Below are 23799 nucleotides of genomic sequence, written 5' to 3'. Positions count from 1 at the left end.
GTATTTGGTGGCGGTGACATTAGTGTGTTGTGACGTCCTCCACAGAGGCCACCATGCTTAGCCGTTTAGGGGACCATGTGTGTGTGCTGACTGTCCGTCAGTGACACATCAGTTCAGAATGTGTTTCTCTCCTCCCTGCCTCACCTCACATACACACTCACCAGCATCTCTGCTGTCTCTTTGATGCACAGCTTCTGCAGACTCTCTTGGTTGAGAAACTGAGGGTGGCTAGTTGATTTATTTATGAGTTGGGGTTCAATACTGGCTGCAGACCTGCCTTAAAGGCTATCTTCTATAGTCCATTCTTATTGATATAGTTTGTGGTCTTCATTAATATTACATTGTACCATCCTGACAGATATGCATTCCCAGAGGAAAGCTTCGAAATAAAGTTGTCTACTTCACCAAAATATCTTCAGATCTTTCATTCTAACTTTGACAGGAAGACAATGATTGTTTCTGCTCGAACTGTGGCAGATGTGAGTTTTCCTTGCTTTACTTCAAAAATAATCTATCTTTCAGAGGCTGAACTTATGCTTGTAGAGAAGTTTGCAATTTTTTCTTTGCTTTTGCATGGCTATGTGTCCTGAGTGCATGAATCAGAGCTAAATTGGTGAGTATTTTCTCCGAGCCCTGAGGTAGCTTTGATTTACTGAGTTATGGTCAACAGGCCAGCCAAAGAGTATCTCTCTCAAATGACAAGAGATATAAGTCTCTTCTTCTGCTGGATCCCAACCAGCTCCACAAAATCAATAAGGATCATCGGGTAATGAATAATAAGGCAGGAAATAAGAATGGCTTTTGGCTCAAAGTCTAACATTTCAGATGGCGGAAGATATGCCAAGCACTGGAGAGAATTCTAAATAGACTGGATAAATTGATAAGCGTTATGTAATATTCATGGTGCATTCAGGGCTTTCTTGTGTGTATGGGTTTCTTGCATGTCATTTGGAACGGGTACTTTGCTCAATCCTAAATTATTCAGGCACACACACAGGAGCACCGTGATAGGTGATGCAATCACAGAGTCACTGGCGATGACTGTCACACGTCCCACGGGTTGTTCAGTGGTCAGAGATTGGGATGTAAGACGCAGACTATTATTGTGATCTACTTAATTATTCATCCATGGATGAACTCAAAACCTTACAGCGAGGAGGAGAAGAAGTTTGGGTTGACATAAAGCAAAGCTGTCATATGCCAAAGCACAGTTCAAATGGCTCTTCATATTTAAACATGACTCTTTTATGCATAGACAAGGCAAATAATTTAAAGCATTTCACAGTAACAATTATTTTTAATGTCATTGATTTAATTATAAGATGCAGGATCATCTTTTTTTGATGTCTTACATTTTAAAACTGCAAATAATAAAAAGATATGGGAAACATGCCAGTGCTTATCTCACCTTCCGTCCACTTTGTTCCTCCCCCATTCAACTCATCTGACAGTGGAGAGTATCTCTAGAGAGAGCATCTCCAACCAGCTTTGGTAGTGTGCTCGCTTTTTTTTTTCACCAAACTTGAGCCAAACATTACTCATCACACCCCACTATCAACACCTAAGTGGATTGCTGCATTATAACCACATGATCATTCTCAAATACATTAAGAGCGGTCATGAATGTTACAGCCAGAGAAGGCATTGTCTATCCCACGTTGTGTTTACATACCAGCAGAACCACTTTTGATGGGATTAGAATCACTAAAGATGTGCTTTAGCCGGCCTGGGAAGCTGCTAGCAGGGAGAATGTGCAGGGATTTATGCATTTTTGATGCAGCGTGGGGAGGAGTGGAACTCTAAAAAGGCTGCATGACCTACTTAGAGAGCCGTGGAATTCTGACGACTCTTCATCCCACAAAGAAAGAAATATTTTCCCTAATTTCGTGTATGTGTGTGTGTCGGAGGCTGCTATGCAGAGGGGGCTCGTTCACATGTTTTTTGTTTGTTTGCAAGCGACGTAACGCACAGACACAAAAACTTCATGAGTGTTATTTCTCTTAACTTCTCTTTTTTTTGCATTAGTGTGTATATTCTGCCCTATCTGCATATCTACCTATCTGCATCTCGTTTTTAGGCCTTTCCATCTGTTTTATTTAAGAGCTGCTGTAATGAAGAGCCTTCTGACATCCTGGAACACTTCTGCACACAAATCACTGAGATGGCATCTGGCTGGCTTTACACACACACACGCACACAAACACGCACAAGAACACGCACACGAACACCCACAAACACCTTCACCTTCACCCATGCAAGCAGGGGACTTGCAATGGCTTCTCCCTCTGTCCCCTTTTGAGGAAAAAATGCAATTTTCTTTGCGACATGGCCTTGTACACAAATTAATTTTCCTTTGCAGTCTATCCCCTTCTCTCCATCACCTCCCCTCGTGCTTTCTTTCTCGGTAGCTATGGCAACACAGTGTTGCACGTCAGCTTCTCAAAGGAAACGGTATTGTCCGATTGCTCGGGCTGTCACATTCCTGCTTTACCGTCACCCTGTAGGGTGAGAAAGAGAGAGAGAAAGAGAGAGAGAGAGCGAGAGGGAGAGGGGGGGACTCTTGCTGATTGTCCATGTATTTAGAGTCACCTCAACACAGGCAGTCAATAAGCGATTCATTAGAAACGACAAGCACTCACTGTCAATGCCTTCAACTGGAGTGCTTATTATGCCCGGAAATGAGCTATTGTGAGACAAGAGTCGACCACCTGGTCGTGTGTGTGTGTGTGTGTGTGTGTGTGTGTGTGTGTGTGTGTGTGTGTGTGTGTGTGTGTGTGTGTGTGTGTGTGTGTGTGTGTGTGTGTGTGTGTGTCCATTGATGATTGTTTGTGGACACTGTTGGCATGGCCCCCAGCCTGGTTGAATATATGCTGGTGGACGAATCCCTGGGTATGTTGTGTTTGTGTGTGTTTGTGCATGTGCGCTGGTGGCAGTGGACCTCCCAGTTGATGTGAACCACTCTTGGTCCAGGACAGGCTAACACAGAGTAACTATCGGAAGTTTCGTTTTGTTGTTGTTGTCAATCAGTGGTCACAATTGGCAAACTTTCCCCATTTTGTAAGAAAAAAAAACCGACTTCTCACCCCGAAATGTTCAGATTTGTACTTGCTTCTCTTAAATATTCCCTCGGATGTCATTATCCATTTAGCTTCAAGAGCTGCTTTGCCATCCTCAGTGCTCTCCTGTCACTAACTATTCAATCAATTTCCAGCTAATGTTAATGATTGATCAGCACATTAGGTTGCAGTGTTGACAGTCCACTCGTTCAAAGCGTCCTTTGAAAATATGGCTAGTTAATTAACTGAGAAATTAATTGGATTGAGCAGAAAACTGCAATGTTGACATCCAGAGAAGATGTGTTAATGATGCAATGCCTATAGCCATGACCCTTAATAACCTCCTGGAGGGGAGAGATGAGAGAAGGAATGAGTGAGAGGTGGGTAATGATGGGGGGGAAAGAGTGATGTCGGACAGAAGGGGGAAAAGAGGAGTGTGAAGCTGTGGGACAGACTAAAAAAGTAGGGGTGAAAGAAGGGGAGGGAAAAGATGATGTTGATGATTGATGAAATAGAGAAAGAAGTACTGGATAGGGAGAGAAGAGGAGAGGTCTTGAGAATGGAGGAGAACTCCTAAAACCAAACAGAGACTAGGCCAGGATTCCTGTGAGGTGTTGTTCCTCTGTAGGAAGATTGATATGCGTGGACAGAAGAATCCCTAGACTGCCTGAACTGTGCTCTATCCTACTCAACACACACACCAACACACACACCTCTCCATGCACCCACTCACCCAATACGCCAGGTTTTTCTTTTCAATACACTTCCACAGTCCACCAAGCGTACACTTCCCAGACTCCCATCTGTCTTGTGTGAAATTAAGACAGGTGCTGCATTCCTCTCTTCCTTGTCATACAAGTTGTCAATAGATGGTCCTTCTAATTTGTAAAGGGATGAGTAATGGGCCAGTGTTTGTCCTTTCAGACCTGACTAAATGTCAACAGCGATATCTGCCTTTTCCCACTCGCTAAATGGCCTTTATTAGATAACCAATAGGACTACTGGCAATGTCATCCGAGCGCACCAGCACAGGCGTGACTTGTGTGATGATCGTGGCGGGAAAGGTGACCTTCCAAAAGACAATGTCAAACTGAATCTAAAATAAAACCCCATTATGTGTAACACGTCGGAAAATAATGAAAACATCCGACCGTTATGACTGACAGGAGAAGTCACCGCAAGACAAAGTAGGAGTGTTTCAAAAGTAGGAGTGTTGCAGTTTGGTGGTCAATAGCTCAGCTTGGATTCAAAACAAATTATGAAGATGCAGTAAAACAATACCTTTTATAATCACGGAAAAGAAGGTCAAATAAAATACACCAAGCTGATTTTTGAACATATTTTGACCTCTATAGTTTTGTTTTTTTAATCTGTGTTCTATGTGTGAGTACAGTATTTTGGCCTTATTGTAAAGTACTTTGCTAATTTGAAATGTGTTTGCAGTAGATGATGATGCACACAGCTTTAAAGTATACTGTACTGAATGCTGCTCTTATATATTTGCCGTTCCACATACTGTAAGGCTACAAGCAGCAGCTGGTTAGTTAAACATAATAACAGGAAATGGGGCAAAACAGCTAGCCTGGACTCTGGGCCGGAAAAATAGTCCTGCAAATAACCCGAAAGAATCACTTTCATACTTCAAACTAGCTTAATTAGATACAACATGTTAGTTGGAGGGCTTTCAAGTTTAAGGGTGTAGGATGGTTCATTTTTCAAGTAACTCTCCAAGAACGTAAATAATTGGTTTCCAAAATGTGTTTAACTGACCTTTTGAATAACCAGGAGAACAAATTGAACTGGCTCTATAACCCTAGAGTCTTCTTCAGTGTTTCCTTTTTCCCACATCAGCCATAATTAGCTTTACATATAACATCACAGCCTCTAACTAAAGTGAGAGACCCAGACTCACACACACCAAGCTCTTGGATAATCATTATTCCATGCCACACTGTTCGGAGTTGATGCAGGCGTCACGGTCTAGTTTGTGCATGATTCAGCTACAATATAACATTTATTTTCAGCTCCCTTTCCTCCTAACCTGTATGACTGATGGTCCCCTCTCTATCAGACTGTATTATATGAGGTAAACAGGCTGGAGAGGACTTATAAAGGGTGCAGGGAAGGACTTTAAAATGTGAAAAGCAAAGGTCAGGACCAGCAGGACTTGTATATTTATGCTGGAAGAATTTTTACAAAGATTGTGAAGGTGGGAAATAGCGAAGGAATAGCTTAAGTGGAAACTTTCAAAAAGTAATCGACCATAAGATTTTTATATTCCTAATTGACAAGAAATATCCAAGGGATTTTATGTGTTCCTTTATTATTCACTTTATAGGCTGCTGGAGTTGTGTAAAACTCAAAAATAACCTTACAAGCACCTTGGAGGGGTTAGCAATGTTTTTTTAAAGTTCATTTGGGGTTGGGTTGCCAGTGATAATACAGAGGAAAAAATATTTTTATGAGGAGAGAAGCCTTGAGTCAAATCGACCGTGGTACATTTTGTAGCAGTAGAGATAGCATGAATCGCCCAAATCAAGTAGATTGAGGAAGAATTGAATCCCCCGGCAGGACACTTGATAGCATCAAACTGACTCTTGACCCCATCCTACTAATCTACTCCTGGACCAAATCATCATCGTCCAACCCCTTTTGTCTTTTTCCTGCCTTGCATTACTGGAGACATCCATAGGAGATAGTGGAAGACCTTCAGGGCCAAGAAACAATTAACTTGATAATGGGCTCTGTTCTTCTCTCTCTCATCTTCTCACTCTCTGTCCACATCACCCCTCTACCAGGCTGTCAATTATTGCTTAGCCGATAAACCAACAGCTAAACCTCTTCTATTTCTTAGACGTTCATCATAGATTATATAACAAATAAATACAAATGTTGCTGGGTGAAACACTTTGTGCTGCATGATTGTTTGAAAGGGGCTTTAGAGCTATATATAGGTAATATGCGCAGTTAATCTTTTAGCACACTAAACGAAAAAAAACAGCTAGGACTGATGGGAATGTCTCGGGGTTGGCTGATGTTTGGTCGAAAACAACAAACAGTTTTTACCTGTAGGTGGCGCTAGCTGAAAAGTTGGGGATCACCAAAGTTATATTATTATCTTAAAGGAGACATACACTGCTAACAAAGTGTATGACTATCCATCTACTTGAGACATTTCACCCAAAGCTGTGCGCTGAGGAAATTGTCAGGGGATCTCCAAAGTCATTTGTTTTCATCTTACCCGCACACGTTTTGCCAGTCTCTCTATTGGTTGTTGAGATATTAGTTCTGGACCAAATGGCGGACTCACATTGCAACACTGGTTAGCGCAACATGTTCCAGCTGTTGTCAGGCCTTGTCAAAAGCACAAAAACCTGTAATAGGCTTTCCACAGCGCCTGATTCCTGCACAGCACATTGCTAATAAAGGTGCACTGTGTTCACCCTGATTTTAGTACCACTAGCCAATTTGAGTTTATCTCGGATTTGCGAGGGAGCCCATGTGTGTGTATTTGTCTACGATTGTGTTTGGGCCTGCAATTGGTGATGGATGATAGTTCATCTTGCGTATATGTGTGTGGGTTTGAGAATAATCATGCATGTGCAAAAGGGGAGACATGTGGAAGAGACAAGATGTGAAAAAGAGACAAGATGTGAAAAAGAGACTTCCAACGCGCCATCGTGGTTATCCCGGTGGCCATCTGAGCTCTCGAGAAAGCCAGGGATAGATTGAGCGCAATAACAAGATCCAGACTGCGGGGAGAGAGGCAGAGAGGGCGAGAGGGCGAGAGGGAGAGAGGGAGGGCAAACTGCCATCAGCCTGAGCAACTCAGTCTGCCGCTGTGGATTTTAAAAGGCCAGTCTCTCCCCAGACAAGTGGTAAATTCCTCCATCTTTTCCCTCTGTGTTGCAGGCATGCAATTTGAAGGAAACAGATTAAAAAAACAACTCAATCACAGCGTCCTTCTCTCAATGTTTGCTTCATCTTCTCTCTACCTCACCTCCTCTTCCTCCCTTTCCCTCCTTTCGGGATGTGGAGCAGCTGTCTGCCATGTCTTTCTGGTCATTTAGAAATAGAACGAAAAGACATGTTGGGGGATATGTTACACCCCAGTGGACCTCTCAATAGGGGCTTATTGATGGGGAACAAATAGCTCCAGCTTCTTGAAGATCTTGTGTGTGCCAATGGGAGTTGGACGTGTTGACCTTAATTCACAGATAAATGACCCCAATGAACTCAAGGGATTCCTCTTTATCAAATTGCTATTGATATACTAGTGGACAATCAATTCAACTGCCACTAGATTGCATTCACACTAAAACTGAGAACTTTCCTAGACTGTTGAAGACTGATCCGCTTACACATCAGCCCCCTCTTGTTCTTGGTTGGTATTGACAGCCATGACATGAGTTTAGATGATTAGTTGGGTTTGTACATGGGGATAATCTCCTTTAGATCTGACCTATCGGCTGCACCCTGCTAACTCTTTAGGGCTTTATAATGCCAAGCATATGTTTTAGCAATTGCTGGATTCAGCATTCACATTTCCTCTCCTGACTTGGACATGTGGAAGTAATTAAATGAGGAGTGCATGCAGAAAGCAGATGTAGCTGTTAGAGGAGACCAGCTTTTTACATCTGCTGCACTGTTGCTGCATGGATGCTATTGGTCAGATATCAGCAGATGATTCAGAATCAGAATCCCTTTATTAGGGGAAATGTGCATCGTTACAGCAGGAAAGAGCCACAGACAGCTTAATGTTACATAATGTTAAAAAAACTAAGTTATGATATCATAAAAAATATAACAAAAAATAAATAAAAGTAAAAAAAATACTGCAAGGTATGGAAGTTGGCTTCAGCAGAGACTGTATGTTTATGGTGACGGTGCAGAAATATGAATTACGGCATTGCAGTGCGTACAACTGACAAACGTTCTTTAGCTCCTGGAAGTATCGCTGTATTTTATTCTTTATCGTTTTTCATACTTTTATAGGAAAATGATGGAAAGTGATGCATTATACTGTAGACATGAAGCAAGAGAAGGAATGTGTTTCTCAATTCTCAGTTGGTTTGTGTGTGTCTGGGTTGTCATACGTACTTACATCAAGGTATTTTAGGGTTTCCTATACAACTATTTTTCTCTCTTCACGTATCCGCAGTAAAACATTAACGTAAAATCTACTGACTAAAAAATGTTTCCAAATGAAGTGAGGCAACGGGTGTGTTATTGGGGATGCTGTTAATTGGATAGAGAGAAGTAATGAACACTTCATGTTCACACAGCTCTAATAAATACACAGTATAACACCTTGGGTAAAAAGACAAGCCATTATCTTTAGAGGTGAGGCGGCGACACATCTCTTCGTCACCTGTGAAAGCCCCTTTTCTGTGGTGAGACCCTTTAGGATTTTGTTCTCGGTAATCACCTGTGCTGTTGGCCTTGTCATGAATAAACGCAGTGTGTGTGAAGAGCAGATTGCTTCTGACATCACACCAGGCTCTCCCCACCCCTCACTGTGTGTGCAGCATTGGGTCTCAGGTTGCTGATTTGGGTGCAGTAATTTGCCATTAGACCAGGGACAGGTGCAGCTGCCTTTGTTTGCAGCGCTAACAAGGCATTTCATCATGGTTAGCTCCAGCCTGGTGCTCTGCTCAGCTCTTGTTCTTGTCACAATATCACACACACACACACACACACACACACACACACACACACACACACACACACACACACACACACACACACACACACACACACACACACACACACACACACACACACACACACACACACACACACACACACACACACACACACACACACACACACACACACACTGGTTGTCTCTAACGTGGCTGTTCCACATGAAGGCCTGGTGCTGGGTAGAATGAAGGGTTTGGGTTGAGAAACCTGCATTGCCGCCTTGTAAGTAAAGGAGCGGCTCTGCAGTATGCTGCTGACGGGCTGACCCTGTGTAGGAAGGGCAGGCTCACTGGATTGTTTTAAGTCGTATTTCCTCTGACTGTAAACCACTGCATTGTATTCTGTTCGGAGAGGAGCACAGAGGAGCTTAATTCATAAAGCTTTCTTTTGAAAAATTGAAAGCTTCCCTGGCTGTTAAGCTTGCGGAAAACCTGCCTCAAACTTTTCCAGATTGTGGATGTTTTGTATTCCTCACTTACTATTGCTGCGATGTGCTTTGAAGTTACTTTCAGAAAAGGAGCATTGAAGCATGCTGACCTTTTTAAAGATGTGTCGTTTTCTAATATGTTACAGACTTTTTATGTGAAATTATAGAATGGTCTGAAAATTACCATATGGAACATTAGATCATTTGACATTTTTGGGCAGCTGTTTCTTCACATTTAGCCTAATTGAGTGTAATTTATCAGTTACACACTAACAATAAGCTAATGTCAGCATATAATGATGAATCAATACGTATGAATCTCAGCGGCTTTGTGTAAAGGTCACAATGAAGGAAACGCAATGGAGACTGAGGAGCATTTGAAATAAACTCCTCGTTTGCCATCTGTCGCACCAGAAGGATCCTTTGAAATGATAAAAGTAGTAGAGCACGATTGGAAAAAATACATTTTGTACAAATAAAATCGTATTTCACAGTCAGACTCCAGTTTGTGAATGAACTGCAGAGTGTTGTATTGAGGTCACCCGAAGTATATTTTCTGTTAATGGATCGTCAACATTAGACAGGGCTATATGCCTCCCTTGAGTTTCCATTGCCAGGTGGTTCCCGCATCAGCCCTTACCCCACCAACTCTCACACACGCGGTTTCCTTGGCCGTCTCCCAAGGCGGTCAAACAGATTACTACGGGCGTTAACCTCATCGATCTGCTCCAAATGGCCTCCAAATGCCAGGAATTAGATTTGAGACTCGGGAAGAGGGAAATAAAACGCTGTAGTATTTCTTGCAGCTCAACTTGGGAGTTAAGTGCTGCTGTGCCTTGGCCATTGTACCAGTTCTTCATCGGACCTCCTCTGCGTTCGGTAGCACAGTTACATTTGTCTCCTTTATGCCTCGTTTAGAGCGTATTACTCTGAGGAAATTGGGAAGTAAGATACAGCCTGTACCCAAATGTCTCTTTCACTGCTCGAGAAATCCTTGAAAAAATAAATAAAGTCTGATCTGCTTTTCTAAGGAAGCGAAAGAGAGGTTATTTTAACTCTTATTCTTCTCATGTACTGAATTCAGGGGCAAACGAGATTCAAACTAATCGATACAAAATTGCCTTGGATTTGATATTGAAATGCGTTTTCCGTAACTGGTAATCTGCAGGGCACCCTGTGCAGCGGCTGAGCATCACCCACTGAATCAATCTCAGTCATTGTTGGGTAATAATGGAGGGCAGGTTTATAATACTGGTTGCTTCTGCTTTATTAGTGAGCTGATACCTCTCCTCTCCGGTCTTTCTCTCCATCTATTCAACGTGTGTCTGCCCTTTCTTCCACCAGCCCATGGACTTGCTGCTTTACTCTTTGTGTCCCGTTATAATCCGACGCCTCTCCCCCGTCCGTCTTGCTTTGTCCATCTGGCATTAAGCTCTACAGTCTTTCTTAACTGCAAAAAGTATTGATGAGTGGTCGTGCTGCCTAATGAGAGGCTAAATATAACCATTGCACACCGACCCTGCTGCGGCCTCCTCCCTCATCTCGTGCACAAAGTGTGGATAGTCACACTGTTGGCATGACAACACACCGGTCAAGGCTCTGCGATCAGCCACAACAGATTTTGTGCATGTGTGCCCGGTAAAAGTATAAGAGGATGAATGAACAGCCGGGATGAACAGAGAATGTGAGGAAAGAAAGAAAGCTTTCTATTTTATTTTAGCTTGTTGTTTTTCTTTCACTTGCTGATCTTTTTTTTTTTTCCGCCCTGAAAAAGCTTGAGTTTCTCATATTGGCGATATTTCATTACTTACTGTAACTTCACATGAGTGATTCCATAGTCATCTGAGAAAATTAGATATATAATTAGAACTAAAATGGTTAGTTAATGAATCGTTTAGTAGGCCGAAAGAAAAATAATTGGTAATTATTTTGTAAATCGATAAAACGTTGAGGTCATTCATCAAACAATAATGACACAATTTGTTAAGATACAGCTTCTTAATGTGGAGACTTTGCTTCTGTTTTTTGTCTTGTGTCAAAGTGAACTGAGGATATTCAGATTTTGAAAAGTCGGGTGAACAAAAAACGGCAATTTAAACATGTTTTCTTGGGCTATGGGAAACTGTGATGGGATATTTTACCGACCAAATGAGTAATAGATTCCATCAGGATGAAAAACAGCACACGAGTCCGTCTGATGCTCCCCACCCCCTGCTTTGAAATGCTGTAAACCATTTTCTGCAGAGGGAGGAACATAACCATTCTTTACCACCTACACGACATTGTCACTCTCCTTAATAAATCAGCTTAAACCTGCAATATCACCAAGCTCTATTGTACTCATGTTGACAAGTTTAGTTGCCCACATTTCTCTTCTGTTGCATGGTAACCAATCAGACTCACCATCCAACCAACCATCCTTGTTATGGCCAGCTGGAGAGAAATGAATGATAAGAGTATGCAAATGGGATATCTTCTTTAATAGCCTGCTGTTTCATTCAGCTGTGTGGCCAGGATAAGGAATCCCCACTGTGTCTAATCACATCCTCTCCCTCTCATTCCACCTGAGGCCTATCAGCAATCTAGTTCATTTTTGACTGACATGACAGCATACATTGTTCTCCACCAACATGAACGTACATGCATCAAAGAGGAACCTTAATTTCATCAGCAGATGTTCTTCTACTTCAAACACTAAAATAATCTGACGATTTAAATCATATGATTAAACCAGATTGGAGGGCTGTGTGGACGATGGCTGTATCAGCAGCTCATCGTGTGACTTTCAAGGTTGTTTCTGTCATCGACCTTAATTTAGGACTCAGCCACGATCATCCTCAGCTCAAAACGAATTGACCCGACAAGAGATGAACACAGGTTGTTAAAATGTGCTGAGCCCGCAGCAACGTTACCTGGCTTGCCCCTAATACAGTGACCATCAGATCACAACACAAGGTCCTACATGTCTGGTTAGGAGAATCATTCCTCCACATTCGATTTTCTGTTTTTCAATCTGCGGTTGCGGCTCGTCTGTGCTGCTCTTCAGAGGGAAATCTCATTCAGTTGCCGGCTGATGGCTAACAAGGTCAAATAACTCTCAAGATGAGAGGGAGTGTGTTGGAAGACGCTAACACACACACACACACACACACACACACACACACACACACACACACACACACACACACACACACACACACACACACACACACACACACACACACACACACACACACACAACCTGCCATTCGGTCAGTCGGTCAGTCCATCTATGTGTCTGCCTCACAGGAACAGAATTGAGCGGCAGTAATGGAGGACTGAGGAGGGAAGTGTTTACTGCAGATAGGAATATCATTACAAACTGTGGAAATCAGAGAATAACAGCAAAACCCGTTAGCCATCAGCTCATGTAGCAATCAATAGGAAGCTACACTGTTTCTATTTCTGCTATCTCTCATTCCTCTCTCTCTCCTCCCTTTTTCGCACACTTTTTTCCTCCGGTTGCTATAGTGACGTGAAATGGCTGCGTTCTGCAGTGTGGATCAGAGCGGGGGCTCGCTCTGTGAGATACATCGCTTTAAATGATGCTTTCAAAACACACAACCAAGGCTGTAATTACTGTGTGTTAGCATATGCCTCTGTGCTCAGAGAGTATAATAAGTTAAATGTTATTTAAATGTCACATCGTTTTTCATAAACAGTAGGCCTATACATTACAATGAAATGACACCAGTGGCTATACTTTTTTGTAGTGCATCCATCACAGTACTGTATGTCAGAGTATAATGACATTGTGTGCACGGCAGTTTTTCTTGGGCAGCTGGTAATTATAGATTAACTCACAGATTATGGTATGGCCAGACTTCTTTGACTAATATCTAAAACAATCTCATTTTCTCTGAATAAAGAAACGAAAATAATTTATAATGTGTGTATTTGTTGCAGAGTGTGTATCTTAAAATATGGAATTAATATGGATTTGTACATTCTTTTGTCTTGTGCCAGTCTCATTGTAGCCCAATATTGGCTGGAATAACTTTACCTCCCTTACTCCTCCTGCAGTATATCCTTGTCCTACTTCCTCTTGAATTTTACAATAACACTTAACACAAATCTCTCTTTTTCTTGTGTCTTCTTCTTCTCCCCCTTTCTCCCCGCTCCCACCTCCACCTTCACCCCCTCTCTCCATGTATAGTGTGACAACGCCAAGGGGCTGAGGGCCTTCTTCGATGCCATATGCTACGGCCCCAAACACCTGATGATCTTCGGCGGCGTGTGCCCTTCAGTGACCTCCATCATCGCAGAGTCTTTGGAGGGCTGGAACCTGGTGCAGGTAGGGTTTGCACTGCAATGGTATTTGTGTGTGTGTGTGTGTGTGTGTGTGTGTGTGTGTGTGTGTGTGTGTGTGTGTGTGTGTGTGTGTGTGTGTGTGTGTGTGTGTGTGTGTGTGTGTGTGTGTGTGTGTGTGTGTGTGTTATACTGTATATAGCCTATGTTCCAGTGTTTGTGAATCCTGGATTTGTTACGCCAGTACAAAATAGACTAGCTTATTCCTTTTGTACTTTTGTATACATGGTTATTTTCTTGTTTCTGCGTTACTATCAGAAACCCTGAACTTGCTGCTTGATTAAGTTTCCAATATTGCCCCTTAGAAGTGCAGTGTGCAGATAGGACCTGGGTTTCAAAGGGGTCCGAAATCATGGCTTAATCCTTCATTAACCTTGCCAGGGTGAATGTCTAATTAGCATTGCTCTAATCCGTACAATCCTCCCTCATTTTAGGATCTGAAAGAGTTAAAAAAGGCTTAAACCCATTGTGGTAGTTTAGCTCAACTTCCACTGAGCCTTAAAATTGAAGAAAACATTTTGTCAAATGATAAGGGCATCTCCTCTGGCATATGTTTGTGGGGTGTTTTGTCATTGGTATGAGCTAATAAAGGTTTTACTACACAGTCCAGTCAATGTTAATTACCTGCTGAACATTCACATAATAGATTCTACCATTCAATTATGCGCTTGCTTGCTGAATGACATTTGCTGCCATTAAATTAGTGCAGCTTTATGATTGCTCACTGTAGGCATTAAACACCACTCGTTCTTGTATGTGGTGAACCTTTGACCCCCTCAGTTATTGCATACAGTTTCTCTGACTGTGAACTGTACTGCAGAACCAAAGAGGGGAAATGCTTCCTTCCAAACAATACATTTAATTCGCCACAAACCCTTCAAAGGTTATCGGGCACAGATAACAAAAAGGAGTGAAGCTCGTGCTTGGAAGTGATAATAAATTCAAGAGGCTGCATTTTGAACTGAATGTCACATTACTTGGCATATTTCTACCGCTTGCAATTACTGTGAATCTGCTGCTTTTCATGTTCCTTTCTGCTCGCTCGCCTTGTCAGGGTCACTCGAGTGAAAGATCGGCAGGATGAGGAAATGAAAGGAGGAGTCATTTTTTGTTTACTGCTTTTCCGTGGTAATGATCTCAGTCTAGAAAGAGGCGTTCCAGCCACAGTTGAACTTGAAGTGCTCTCAGGTATTTGTGTGTTTGTATGTGTGCTTCCTCTTTCTATTTATGGGCTTGTTTGTCAGTGATTACCTGTGAGAAGTGCAGTAGCAATCTCCTGCTCTGCAGAACACTGCCTGGTACAATGTGTTCCCCAGAGCACTTTACCAACCAGGCTCTTTCCCTATACACAGACCAACAACATCCGATTCATGCCGGTTTGATCCTAAAAAGACATTGTCTGAGCACCACACGAAAAGTGATTTAGGGAAAATGTGAGGAAATGGCTTAGAAAAGACCTTGAATGAACCTGTGTTTAAAGTAGATGCCTTTTACATGTAACACTTGTATTCAATGGCAAGGGCGCATGTTGTTGTTGTTGCTACAAGCAACTAAATCGCTTTTTAAGGCAAGACAAGTGTGTAGTTACAAGGGCAATCTGAAGGTATTTATTTATATAAGTTAGCTTTCCAGCAGCATGCAATAACTCTTTACACGTTGAATCTGGGGCTGTGATTTGTTTTTTGACACAGGGCTTATGATTCAATATATTGAGACTGAAAGTATGGCTATATAACACACAACCTTATATGCAGAAAATCTGAGAAGCATTTCTACTTTGTTTGTAATCTGAGTCCATGTCTGCCACTGATATTTGCATCTAAACTACACTGTAAAATATTACCATGATTTCACAATATTTAGCTGTAATATTTTACAATAAATTACTGTTTTACCACTTTACAGTCTTTACCTGTAATGTTCACAATATAACACTGTAATTTAGAATTTCACAGTGAAATCAATGCAGGCACAGTTAATTACTGTGAATGTACAGGATAAATGATTACCAGGATTTCACAACATGTTACTGTATTATTTCACAGTAAAATACTGTATTCAGACCATCCTCTGTGATAACACAACAAATTAAGGGATTTTCTTGCTTTTATCGCTCTTGCTTGGCTTTAAATACGAATTTCTTATTTTGGTGCAGGTTATACTTGAATTGAAAGGGGCACCGCTGCATGTGCCTTAAAATAAACTATGCAACATATAAATATGTAAAATTGAAATTATTGTCTTGGCTTAGTGTTTTCAGGTGCTTCCATGGGCATTAATCCTGAGACGGGCTCGAAAGCCAAAAAGAGGCATGGCAATTTAAACCCCCTTGTCAGCACATTCTTCAGAATGTTTTTTGGCTTTGAGTGGATGTCTGTGTAGACATGTGTTAGTGCTCCCCTCCTTGTTTTCTTTTCTTTCTCCCTGGCTCCGCCTCTGCCCAGGTGCACCTGGTCTGCCCCTGGCTCCGCCTCTGCCCAGGTGTTCCAAATTCCACACAGCCATGTATATATAAAGAGAAGCTGGAGGAGAAGGATGTGTCGCCTATCCTGACGCCAGGAGACACTGTCCTTAGAATACCTCTTTGCCATTTTGAGCTGGAGGCCATATTTTTGCAGGGACCTGGTAGTCCAGTTTTCACGGCTTTATTTTGTTTCCCATAGGGTTTATATTTTATTTCTGGTTAGGGGGGGGAGCTCTGGGTCCTACGGTCCGTGGTGTGGCTGGCTCGGGCTCCCTCCTTCTGTTTGTTCCTTTTGGCCAGTCCTCCAGACCTCTTTTTGTTTCCCGTTTCGCTTGTTTGAGCAAAGGGCTGATTATCAATAAATGCTCGTTACCAAGAACCGGTTATTGCGTGTATTCTTTCATGTTGCGGGCCTCAGCACGAGCCACTACCGCGGAGTAGAGGTTGGGGCCGTAACAACATGTTCAAGAAACTGTGAAATGCACTTTGCACTTCAATGGAGCAATAAAAAGTTTAAATGGGCATTTTCTTTGTTTTTCTTTGTTGATTGAGCTGATTGAATTGTGTAGTTATGGTACAATCACAGTCAAATTTACAATATTATCGTATTATTTAGATTTGTATATTTACAGTAAATGACTGGCTACTGTGTTGCATTACTTCTACAGTAATAGTGTGATCATACAGGTACTTACTGTAATTTATGTACAGCAAGGTACCATAATACCACAGCTCTGTACGGCTATATCACAGTAATTCCATGGGCATGGCAACTGTAAAGTCACAGTATTTAGTTGTACTTTGATTCTAATTTATTGTAAAATATATACAGTAAATTACTGTGAAATCTTTACAGTCAATTACTGTGAAATATTTACAGTAAATTGCTGTGAAATCCATGCAACTAGTAGCCAGTAATTTACTGTAATTTTACAGCCAAACATTTTACAGTGCACCTGTGCAGTGTTTCTGACAATACATACAGTTTTACAAAACACAAGACATAATTATCTGCCTTTACTATTTGTCTACAAACAAGTGAGTGCAAATATGTGTGTGTTGTGAATCTGATGTGGCGTTATATCAGACTCTTGGTAGCAGTTTTATGAGATGCAAGATGTCCATGCAGACCAGAGCTACATCCCAATGAGTCACCAAGCAGCCATAATGTTCACTGGAAATCTGGAGAAAGACACGTCAGTGGATGTAAACAACTCACCAGATAGCTATTAGTTGTCCATTGGAGCGTACATTGGCAGAAAGGTAGCACCTGTGTGTTTAGCTATCATGTTCTTACCAAGCTGGTCCTTGCACCTGCCAGCCAGACTGCTGGCCTGAGCCAATTGACTTTCATGAGCTCCCACTGAACATGTGTGTCCGTTGGTATACCATGTGTGTATGGGCATGTGTATTCAGAAGAGACGGACATCTCTCTGAAGGACAGCTTTGGTGGGATGTAGTATTTTTCTGAACGAGGGAATAAAAAGATTGACTAAGACAACAATCAAAGCGAAAGAGAGAAAGGGAAGTAGAGATGTTTGGAAAGTTTTGAATCATGAACCCCACACAATTAATATTCATCAGCAGGATTGTTTTTTTTTTAAAACTGTACTAAAACTGTCATTCTGCATATTCATTACCCAGCCCTGGCACCCGGTTAGCCAAATGTGATGTTGTGTGGAGGGAAAAAGAGAGTTTTTCATGAAGTCTTTATGGGCCAGGCTTAATAAGCTCATCATTTCCACATCAAAACAGGGAGCTGACTGATACCATCGACAGTAGAGAAAGCTGACAGAACAACCACCCCTGGAAAAGGGTTATTCGTACACCCATAAAAATAGCTTTCAATCATTCCTGATGTCTAATGAAGTCTGCTTTGAAAAGCTGAACAAAAATAAAATCAATTGCATACACTGCATCGTGCTCTATGCAAATATTTGAATGGAAATATCAAACTTAAAAAGCAACACTGGTATTACAAGAGCCAATGATACTTATTTTATTACCAGATGTTAGAACTATGGCTTTAAAAGCAATGTATCCCTAAACCTCCCTTATAAGGATTAGGATATGATAAAACAATTCACAAACTAGTAGTAATGCTCATTGAGACGATTGAGGAAGGAGAAAAAGAGGCAGACAAAAAAAAGATAAGATACATATATAGAGCAATAGTTTGTGCCTTTTAATTTAGGCAATGCAATTGTGTATCAATTTCATTGTGTAGTGCGCTTCAACTGCAGAGTATGTAGCATTTGTGTACCAAGAAATGCCCGGATGGTTACTACCATTTCAATAGTATAGTATGAGTTGTGAGCGTGGTTAGATACTCCCAAAGTGCATTGCGGCTCCTCAGACTCTCCAATATGGCAGACTGAGACACAGACAGTTTAAATAATTCATTGTAAGTCAGTGATGTTAAGATACAGTTAAAAGGAGTATGCCAGAGATCACATATACAAAATGTAACGTAAAAGACGTAGGGAAAAGTAAAGGAGGTTATTTTGATTTACATATTTGATCAGCAGTTTTAATTTAAAGATAGGGCGGACATGTAACCATGTGATTGAAACAGTCATATGACCCAGAGGAAACATATTGCCTTATTAGCGACATTTGTTCAATGCAAGCCGTTAACGGGCTGCAACTGTTGGTGTCACATATTGAATAAACATGCTAGTTCATAGGCTCCAGCTTTGACAGAACATCTTTCTGTTTCTGTTCTTCACAACAAATTGAAAACATTTCCTATTCTTTGTTTTTTAACGCTGACACATCTCTTTGACACCAACGTCTATGAGTGTATTTCAGCGCCAACAGTCTGCAGCTAACAGCATACGTAATCATACATTAGGCAGAATGCAGTACAGTACATTTTGATTAGTAATAAATGATATACTTTCACCTCTACAGTATAGACTACAAATTGTGATTAAAACAAGGCAACATTCATGAGTCATGACGAGAGAAACAAACCTAAGACTTGTAGCAGGCAAAGATATTTCCAAGATTTGTTATTTTATCAGCCATAGTTAATGGTCCATCAAGTTCCTCTATGTGTGGCTCTGTGAGACTTCCACCAACTGTCAGGCTGGAGAAATATCAGATAATGAATAGGGCGCAGCCGAGGGCCAACATGGTGAGAGACAAAAAATACACTTCCTGCTGAAATGTGTCCAATGTAGGAAATGAAACCTCATAAAACAATCCATCAAGGTCATCACATCCACAGCCACTGTGCTGCAAGAGATAAGACTGGAATACAAGTGGTCAATTGGTGGTTAATATGATAGCAGATTAGCTTGCTTCTGTAGCTAGGCTAATCCTGTCGCTCAAGATTCAAGATGCAAGGCTTTTATTGTCATTCGTACAAAGCTACAGTGTAGTTATGTCGATGAAAATGTTAGGTCCCAGGCTCCTCCAACAGTGCAACACAATAAAACAGATAAAATAGTGCAAGTAAATACAATAAAATAGTATAGAAAGGAAGTACTGCCATAAGAGTCTATATAGGTTTTAGCAGCCTAAAGAGAATCTCCCTTTCTCAAAGTTTTACATCAGAGACTACTCAGGTTTGGAGACATAGACAAGCACAAGGCATGCAGCACATACAGTACTTGTGTTCACTGCACCTACGCAGTGTTTCCCATACATTGATTTATTTGTGGCGGGTCGCCACAATTAAATATCGTCCGCCACAAATGGATCTCAAAAAAATAAATAAAAAATTATTATTAATAAAATAAGAGTTTTTATTCTTTTTTTTTGGTGGTCTAATGGATAGTGAGGTGGGCTGATGATCGGAAGGTTGCGAGTTCAAATCCTGCCTGGAACACCACTACTAGTTTGCCCTTGAGTAAGGCACTTAGCCCTCGGTTACATCCAGGGAGAATGTCCCTGTAATTGGTAATTGTAAGTCGCTTTGGAATAAGGCGTCTGCTAAATGCCTGAATTGTAAATTGTAAATGATATTTTTGGGAGAATAAACCCCACAGATCCTCAACTCCGGTGTGTTTCACTCATTAACAACGCAACACAGAGCAACAAGATCGTTGTCTACAGTAGCCATGAACTTGCATGTATTATCTTATTTGAGGGAGGGGTGGATGCATGAACCACCCGAATAGGTAAAGGGGCCTTTGGCTTTTCTTGCCGGGGTAGGGGGTGCGGTGCAGTGCCCCCACAAATAGAATCAAATGATGTGGGAAACACTGGAATGGATGCTGCTGTTATAGTGTCTCCTTTGTCGACATCCTGTCCTGAGCCGCTCTTCTGTGCCTCATTTTGTAAAGCTGTGCTGTACATAAAATGACTGCCCAAGCAAATTAAAATGGTGGTTTAAAATGCTACTCGGTCCAACGGACAGATGGCGTGGAATGGATTGAGGGAACGGAGGAATAGACAGACTGACAAAGACGACATAGACTGTAATGACATCAAATGAAATTCAAAGAAATGGGGCAAGACGCAGCTGTGCTTGTGAGCTGCCATCAGCCACAAATGCCACTGATTGCTGTAGTTATATTTCCGCAAGACAATGAATGTTGAAGCCATCCTCTTGGCAGCCACCTTGGTCTGTGATTAATCTTGTGTTTTCCTCACCATGATATTATATAATTCCAGAAAGCGTTTGGCGAGCTTTGTACATTTCTTGCTGGCCTAGGTATCTGTACCCAGTCATCACGCTGCACACACTTTACTCTTTTCTTCTTGACTCATGAGGTCCTTTTCCTCTCCTCAGCAGTAGTGTCTATTTTCTGTAAATGCCTCATTGAGTGCCAGGAAATAGCCCCAGCTCACCCTCCCGCTCGTAGCTGGCCCCTTCTCACTCACCAATTAGGCCCATCAGTGGTGGCACTGTTCATTTTCAGCCACGTTGAGTGTGTAATGAAAAATAATTTTGCCTCTTGTAATGTACAAAATAGATTATTTGTATAGATTAACATGTTTTGTAGAAGGCAGGTCATGTCAGAAACATCTCCCGACTGTTAAAGAAGTACTTAAGAGTGGCACATATTTATGTTATTATGAGTTAATCTGATTTTTTGAAAATGTAAAATAGTGTGTAATTGTGTTTTTATGTCGTCATTTAGATTAGAACTATTCTAGGTGTTCTATGCCTTATTGCAAAGCGTCCAAAACTTTAGCATCAAACTTCTGATTCATTTATCTTTAAGGGACACTGGATAATAGTCAATATATAGAGAGTGTAAAATATGGATGTGCCTTCTCAAGGTGTCATGGTCAAGACCTAGACATAGAGCTAATATCTACCTGTATATGAAGCCCATTTTTCTTCGTCACTTGCAGTATCGATCGCCTTTGCTTTATTAAGCCAGGGAATTTAACGGACAGCAAAGTTGCATCTCTGCCTCCTTGAAATTCAGCGTTCTTCTTTTTCGAAGCCTCCTCTAACTTTTTAAGGTCTTCTTTTTCCCATTTTCTTTCTCTCACTCTCCCTGAGTGCTACACCGGATGCTTCAATAAAACATGTGATGCCTAGCACTGCAGTATTCTGCCTCGCTTACGTCAAATCCTCCTGTGTACCATATCAATATTTCATGAATTCCAAAGTTTAAGCTCAAATCTGAGAGTGCAAGGGCAAGGACAGTGTGAGCATCACAATAGATCATCATTATCAGCATTATGAGTAAAGGTAAGACCCACCTGTTTGTGCCGAGTGTCAGTGTGTGCTCTATCGGAAAATAAAGGTTATACAAACTGTCCTCTAAAGGTTAAGTGACAACCATAATACTCATATGAGGTTCTATGAGCAGCTATCTCCACAAGGTGCAGTCCAATGGATTAATTTCAGACCCCCTCCTCTCTTTCTCTCTGTTAGTGTTATTTATGACCATACTGTAGAGAGAAATACAGAATACTTAAGAGAGGCAATTAGGCCGGATTTTTATACTGTCTGAAATGCTTCTAGGCGACACCCAGGGGAAACAGGAAGTGGTGTCCTGACTGATTTCAACCAGACCAGCTGTGGATTAATGTTGTTCCACTGAAGATCTCACTGATGCTTTTTAATCGACAGAAACTTGATTCTGTGATGTTATCTATTGATGTAGAGTATATTCCTAAATTCCATTTAAGACTAAAGTGGGTTTTAAATTGCATCCCCAAACTGCTGACAAAGTCAAACAAGACCAATTTTGACATTTTAAAGTAGAGCTTATTCAAAGACAAACTAGTCTGCTGCACAAATATAAAAATAGGAAGGACTTAATGCCAGAGGTGGGAGTAAGTCCTACATGTGCAAGTCATGAGCAAGTCTCAAGTCTTGACCTACAAGTATCAAGCAAGTCCCAAGTCACTGTGATGAGAGTCAAGCAAGTCAAGTCAAGTCATTGCTCAGGTCAAGCAAGTCAAGTCAAGTCATGCAAAATTCTGATGAATAAGCCCAGTTTCCGCTTTTAAATCAGTTAAAAGACAGTGGTTATGAAAATGGATTCAACCCACACTATGATTTTAATTACATACACAGTTAATCATTTTAAATCTAATTTAGACCGATGACAATCATATTAGATTAATATTAACCCCAGAACTGCAGACAATATAGCTAGAGCTCAATCAAAAAGTCTGTTAAAAAAGGCAGAATTCCAGGTAAGAAAATCATATATGACATTTGCCATTACATATTTAATTTAAATTTCTGTTAACACTAGAACCGCCAACGGCATCAGCACCTACATAGATATCATTTTCAAATCATTTAATTTGTTGCTCTTCATAATTTCCTTATAAACTAAGTAGGACGATTTAAAACTCACTTTTTTAATTAAGAAATTGCTTCAGTTTATCATAATAACAGATAAAAAAGTTCAGATTCATTTTACATTAAATCAAGGAATGATGCACTTCTACAAACAAAAACAACATAATTAAAACATTTAAACAAACTACTAAAGGTAGATGAACTACATTATTCAAAACTTCTGATAATAACACAGGGGAAATAAACGAGGCATCTCTTTTCCTCTCTCTCTCCCCCTCTCCTGACAGCCCGTCCGTTTTAGGGTACAAATGAATCTCTTGGAGGTTCTAGTGTTAATTTACCGATTTATCCTCTCTTTGCTTAATCGATTTGAAACCAAGTCTAACGTAGCTTAAACTTAACGTTAGCTTTCTAGCTAACACAACACATACACATAGCCTACCTTCCTCTGTGGTTTTTTTTGTAGTGACGAATTAAGTTGGATGTTGTGGTGGTCGTGTCACTGATCTTTATGGTGCAGACCCTGCATACCGCTGTTCTCTTCTTATTACCGTCATCGACAAAATAATCCTTGAATCCAAACTTGACTATTTTTGGAGTAACGCTAGCCGCTGCCATGTTAACTGAGACTGCTGCCCACTAGTGGGTTGCCAGGTTTGTGCGCATGGCGCTATAATCACCCAATCACATTTCGAAAAAACTAAACGTAATATCTCAATACAAAAACAAACGCAAATATTTAATTAAAAAAAGTCAAGCCCTTTCAAGTCATCTGTCTCAAGCTTAAGTGAAGTCTCAAGTCATGAATACCAAGTCAAAGTCAAGTCAAGTCTTTTATCAATGTTAGTCAAGCAAGTCTCGAGTCCAAAAATATGCGACTCGAGTCAAGTCATGTGACTCGAGTCAAGCCATGTGACTCGAGTCAAGCCATGTGACTCGAGTCAAGTCATGTGACTCGAGTCAAGTCATGTGACTCGAGTGAGTCCCCACCTCTGCTTAATGCCAATGCTTTCTCATTGAGTCTATCACAGATTATTTCTCTTTTATTGCTGAAGGCAAAAAAGAGGCAGAAAGA

General features: G+C 41.1%; 1 protein-coding gene across 1 annotated transcript in view; it reads left to right on the top strand.

Moving 5' to 3' along the window:
* gabbr2 (gamma-aminobutyric acid (GABA) B receptor, 2) overlaps window positions 1–23799 on the top strand; it is a 166655-nt gene that overhangs the window by 31605 nt on the left and 111251 nt on the right. Inside the window, 1 exon segment of the mRNA XM_079655037.1 lies at window positions 13385–13522. Coding sequence (XP_079511163.1) covers window positions 13385–13522 — 138 coding nt within the window.

The sequence above is a fragment of the Notothenia rossii genome, assembly GCF_949606895.1.
Source record: "Notothenia rossii genome assembly, chromosome: 10".
In the NCBI taxonomy this organism is placed as follows: Eukaryota; Metazoa; Chordata; class Actinopteri; order Perciformes; family Nototheniidae; genus Notothenia; species Notothenia rossii.
This window is presented reverse-complemented; position numbering and strand designations above follow the sequence as displayed.